General features: G+C 45.3%; 1 protein-coding gene across 1 annotated transcript; it reads right to left on the bottom strand.

The window, feature by feature from the left end:
* Positions 1 to 704: 704 nt before the first annotated feature.
* On the bottom strand, positions 705 to 1,837 carry LOC121372934. The gene is made up of 3 exons (XM_041499369.1): positions 1,661 to 1,837; positions 1,308 to 1,538; positions 705 to 743 (listed from the first exon to the last, which is right to left on the bottom strand). The coding sequence occupies exons 1-3, from the start codon at positions 1,835 to 1,837 to the stop codon at positions 705 to 707; spliced, it is 447 nt and encodes a 148-aa protein (XP_041355303.1).
* Between the last annotated feature and the right edge of the window lie 2,552 nt (positions 1,838 to 4,389).

Below are 4,389 nucleotides of genomic sequence, written 5' to 3' on the forward strand. Positions count from 1 at the left end.
CCTCCTCTGGCTATCCACTCAGCCAATTTAAACAAACGGCTATGCCATGAATCGGACGTTGCTGCGGACACCAAATATATTACCTTGATAGCTTGGAGAGCGCTATTCTTACTTATTTGGTGCCAATTAGCGACAGTAAATGGTTAATTACACCTATCCTGACACCTATTCGTTACATGAAGATAATTGATACTAATGCTACTCGCTCACTTACACGATGTGAGCTACGATATATCACGTTATTAATATCGTGTGTAAGCTCGTCATAGTTCTTCATTAACTCGCAACGTACTCGTACTGAGCTACTTATGTAGTCGCGACACTTCGTGAGGGGTCGTAGATTTTCTACGATAGAAAAAAATATTTTGAACATGTTGAAAACTTTTGCAATGCTCGTATGACAACGTGTTTTTCACGTGTTATGCTCGTGCTGTGCTCGGCATTGATCGTAGTTTGCACGTAATCAGTTATTGAACATGATGGACACGATTTGTGTACGATTGACAGGAGCTGACTGCGTCCTTGAAACGTGTATGACAGGAGCTGAACACGTGCAGAACACGAGCTAGTTGCGACAGTAACACGAGCTTAGTATGATAGCCACGTACTGAAAACGAGATTACGACGAATGCCAGATTTGTCACGTGAATACCGTCAATAATGCGCGGGAACCTAGTCCTCAGTATGTTGTGGATGACACGTTCTCAGTCCTTTGGGCCATTGGGGCGAGAAGGAATCTGAATCTGAAAACATCAAGTGAAACACAAAATATGATTACATTATTATCATACAATGTGTAATGAATTATAGAATATTCCAAGAATCGATACACATTGATTAGCCATATTATGTATATTAAGTAGTAACAATACCTATGTGCAAGAATGCCAAAAGCATTCTCCACAACGTGCGCGTGACAGCCTGTAGTTGTAGAGACGTTGTTCCCGGAACATTCCTCTCTGGGGGTAAGGCTTCATCAAATAGGTACGCATGGCGAAGGCGTCATCTGCCACTATGGAGTATGGCATAGGTTGGTCGTCTCTGGGAAAATGTGTGGGAGGGGGGACGCCAAGGGTGTTGTTCTCCAGCGCAACCCACAATGGCGTCCCCGCAAAGACGCCACCATCCGAAGTTGTGAGATCATATGAATCAATGTACGATAAGAATGTGTGATCATTCACAAAACATTTTGCTTTATCACAATATTATTAGTGTCAAACAAATTTTTTTATATGCATTGAAATCAGTACACCATTGCGTTATTAAACAAACCAAAACAACACTAAATGCAATTCGGTAAAATGTACTTGCCCGCCATTTGCACCCACTTCCACATATAGGAAGCGATACTGGCTGTCCACAAGGGCCATGAGTACACTACTGTGGAATCCCTTGTAGTTGTAATATACGGATCCGGAAGCACAGGGCGCTCTGAACGCTACATGCTTGCCATCAAGAGCCCCCACACAGTTGTAAAAGTTCCACTTGTTTGAGAACCCTTCAGCCACTGCTCTCCACTCATCTGGTATTGATGGACACTGAAATAGTAAAGTGTATAATGTGGTCATATCAATTACCAAATTATGGTATACGCACAGATTGCCATATATTAATCAATTAAACAGTTGCATTCATGTTACTCTTTACTTTTTATTCATACCTTCAGAAATTCCTCTGCAAACTCATTGTTGATTGCGTTGCATGTTTCTGGTACAATGCGGGAAATTGTGTTGTTAGCCACCCTGAATTCGTACTCAAGGGTCTTGTATGAGTTTCCATTCGCCAGGTAACGAAGAGTGATGGCCAAGCGTAGAGCGGGTTCAAGTGGTTCCCTCATGAATGTCGCCTGTCTTTCAATTTTAGGACCAACACGATCCAGAATCTCTTGGAACAAGGCCGAGTCCACCCGTAGGAAATTCTAGAAGCCAGTATGGTCTTCTCGCGCCAGGTCCTGCTGCAGGGTATTATAAAACCCGTAATTTTGCCGACGAAGAAGCCAAGTCCTTGACCAAAACCTTCGCAGGACTTGACGGTGGTAGCCCTCCGCCCTTCGTCGACGTCTGCGTACAACCAGTGTGGTGGTCGCCACTACCCCAACTATAACACTTCTATACAGAAAATCATGTTGCTGTTGATATGCCATTTTGCTAAAAGTTAACGGTGTTGTGACGACTTGAAAAACGCGCCAAAATACAATGTTTTCCGGTTTCCGGTTTGTACCCAATAGAGTCGTATTTACATCGTGACAAACTCGTAGAGATCGCGTTAATGTCTTAGTAAAATCGTAAAAACCTCGTATACAACACGTGCAGAACTATTCTTTATCGTATTAACATCGCAGAAATGTCGTATCATATTCTTAGTAAGCTCGTGATGTGATCGTACAACATCGTTACAGTGTCTTGTGTAAACAATAATATCTATACTACTACGATATTTCACATATCGTGATAAAATCGGCGGCCAGATCGTGTAAGTGGGCGAGTAGCATAAGTGTAACTTGGCTGAGTAAACCACAGGTAATAATGGATTAATCGACTGATTGCTAATTAAATCAGTATACTCAACTATACTCCAACAAGAGCCAATATGTTAGGTGTTTCTGCAATATAATCATTAATATCATATAATATACCAGTCTTCATTATTAACCAGTAACAGGTACTGGTTCCCGGTGACTGACTGTAAATATACATATTGCAAACTCAACAATCGGCCAATAGATAGTGAAGTTATTTAGTAATAACTTCTCGTTACAAACACAGGTTGCTTAACTATACTCTTCAAAAAAAGAAACGCAAAAGGGTACAAATGGGTTATAACTCCGATTTTATGTTTCCTACCGGTTCATGCTTTGTGAATATAAGGTCATTGCATGTCCCAAACACATTCCCACGGTTACATTCGATAAAACGCAGCTACTGTACAATAAAGTTCCAAAATGTGAATATTCGCAAAAACGCAGCCACGTGCAAACCATGTCACCACTGCACGTGCGTTGTCTGCACGTGCAACATGAACACCGACAGTATAAAAGTGCAGGGTGTTCGCTTGCCTGGCCTCTGTATCTGGCCGACAGTTGACAATCCAGGGCATGCCACGTCTCAGTGAACCGCAGAGAAACAATGCCATCGGCCGACTAGACGCAGGCGAATCCAGAACGGCCGTTGCCAGGGCATTCCATGTGTCCCCAAGCACCATCTCCAGACTATGGGACCGTTACCAGCAACATGGATCAACACGTGACCTCCCTAGATCCGGTCGACCACGGGTCACTACCCCGGGCAGGACCGCTACATCCGGGTACGCCACCTTCGGGAACGATTGACTACTGCCACCTCCACAGCCGCAGCAATACCAGGTTTGCGCAGGATATCCGACCAGACCGTACGGAACCGCCTACGTGAGGTAGGAATTCGTGCCAGACGTCCAGTTCGAGGTGTCATCTTAACACCACAACACCGTCGACTCCGACTGCAGTGGTGCCAGATTCATCGACAATGGCCTCAACTGCGATGGAGACAGGTGTGGTTCATTGACGAGTCCCGATTTCTGCTCCGACGTCATGATGGAAGATGTCGCGTGTATAGGCGTCGTGGTGAACGTTATGCGGCAAACTGCGTGCAGGAAGTGGACAGATTCGGCGGGGGTAGTGTCATGGTGTGGGCAGCCATCTCACACACTGGCAGAACTGACCTGGTCCACGTGCAGGGCAACCTGAATGCACAGGGCTACATTGACCAGATCCTCCGGCCACACATCGTTCCAGTTATGGTCAACGCCAACGCAGTGTTCCAACATGACAACGCCAGGCCTCACACAGCACGTCTCACAGCGGCTTTCCTACAGAACAACAACATTAATGTCCTTCCTTGGCCATCGATATCCTCGGATTTGAACCCAATTGAGCATCTATGGGACGAGTTGGACCGACGCCTCCGACAGCGACAACCACAGCCCCAGACCCTGCCCGAGCTGGCAGCAGCCTTGCAGGCCGAGTGGGCCACCATCCCCCGGGACGTCATCCGTACTCTGGTTGCTTCAATGGGCAGGCGGTGCCAGGCAGTTGTCAACACACGCGGAGGCCACACCCGGTATTGACTCCAGATGACCTTGACCTTGGTGGTGTGTCCTATCACTTACTCACAATGGACTAGAGTGAACTGTGAACAATCCTGCAACATTTGGTAATTATCGGACTCACCATTCAATAATTAAATCAATTCTCCAAATGTTACGACAATGTGGTTTTGCGTTTCTTCTTTTGAAGAGTATATATATCAAATGTCTGTTGCACAATTGAAGGCCCTAATTAGGTGTTGTTGAACAACAATTGTAGGCAAGGGGTCTTTAATGGGTAAAGAAAACCTAAGAGCTTGAAGGAATCCC

This window comes from Gigantopelta aegis, chromosome 5, assembly GCF_016097555.1.
Source record: "Gigantopelta aegis isolate Gae_Host chromosome 5, Gae_host_genome, whole genome shotgun sequence".
NCBI lineage: Eukaryota > Metazoa > Mollusca > Gastropoda > Neomphalida > Peltospiridae > Gigantopelta > Gigantopelta aegis.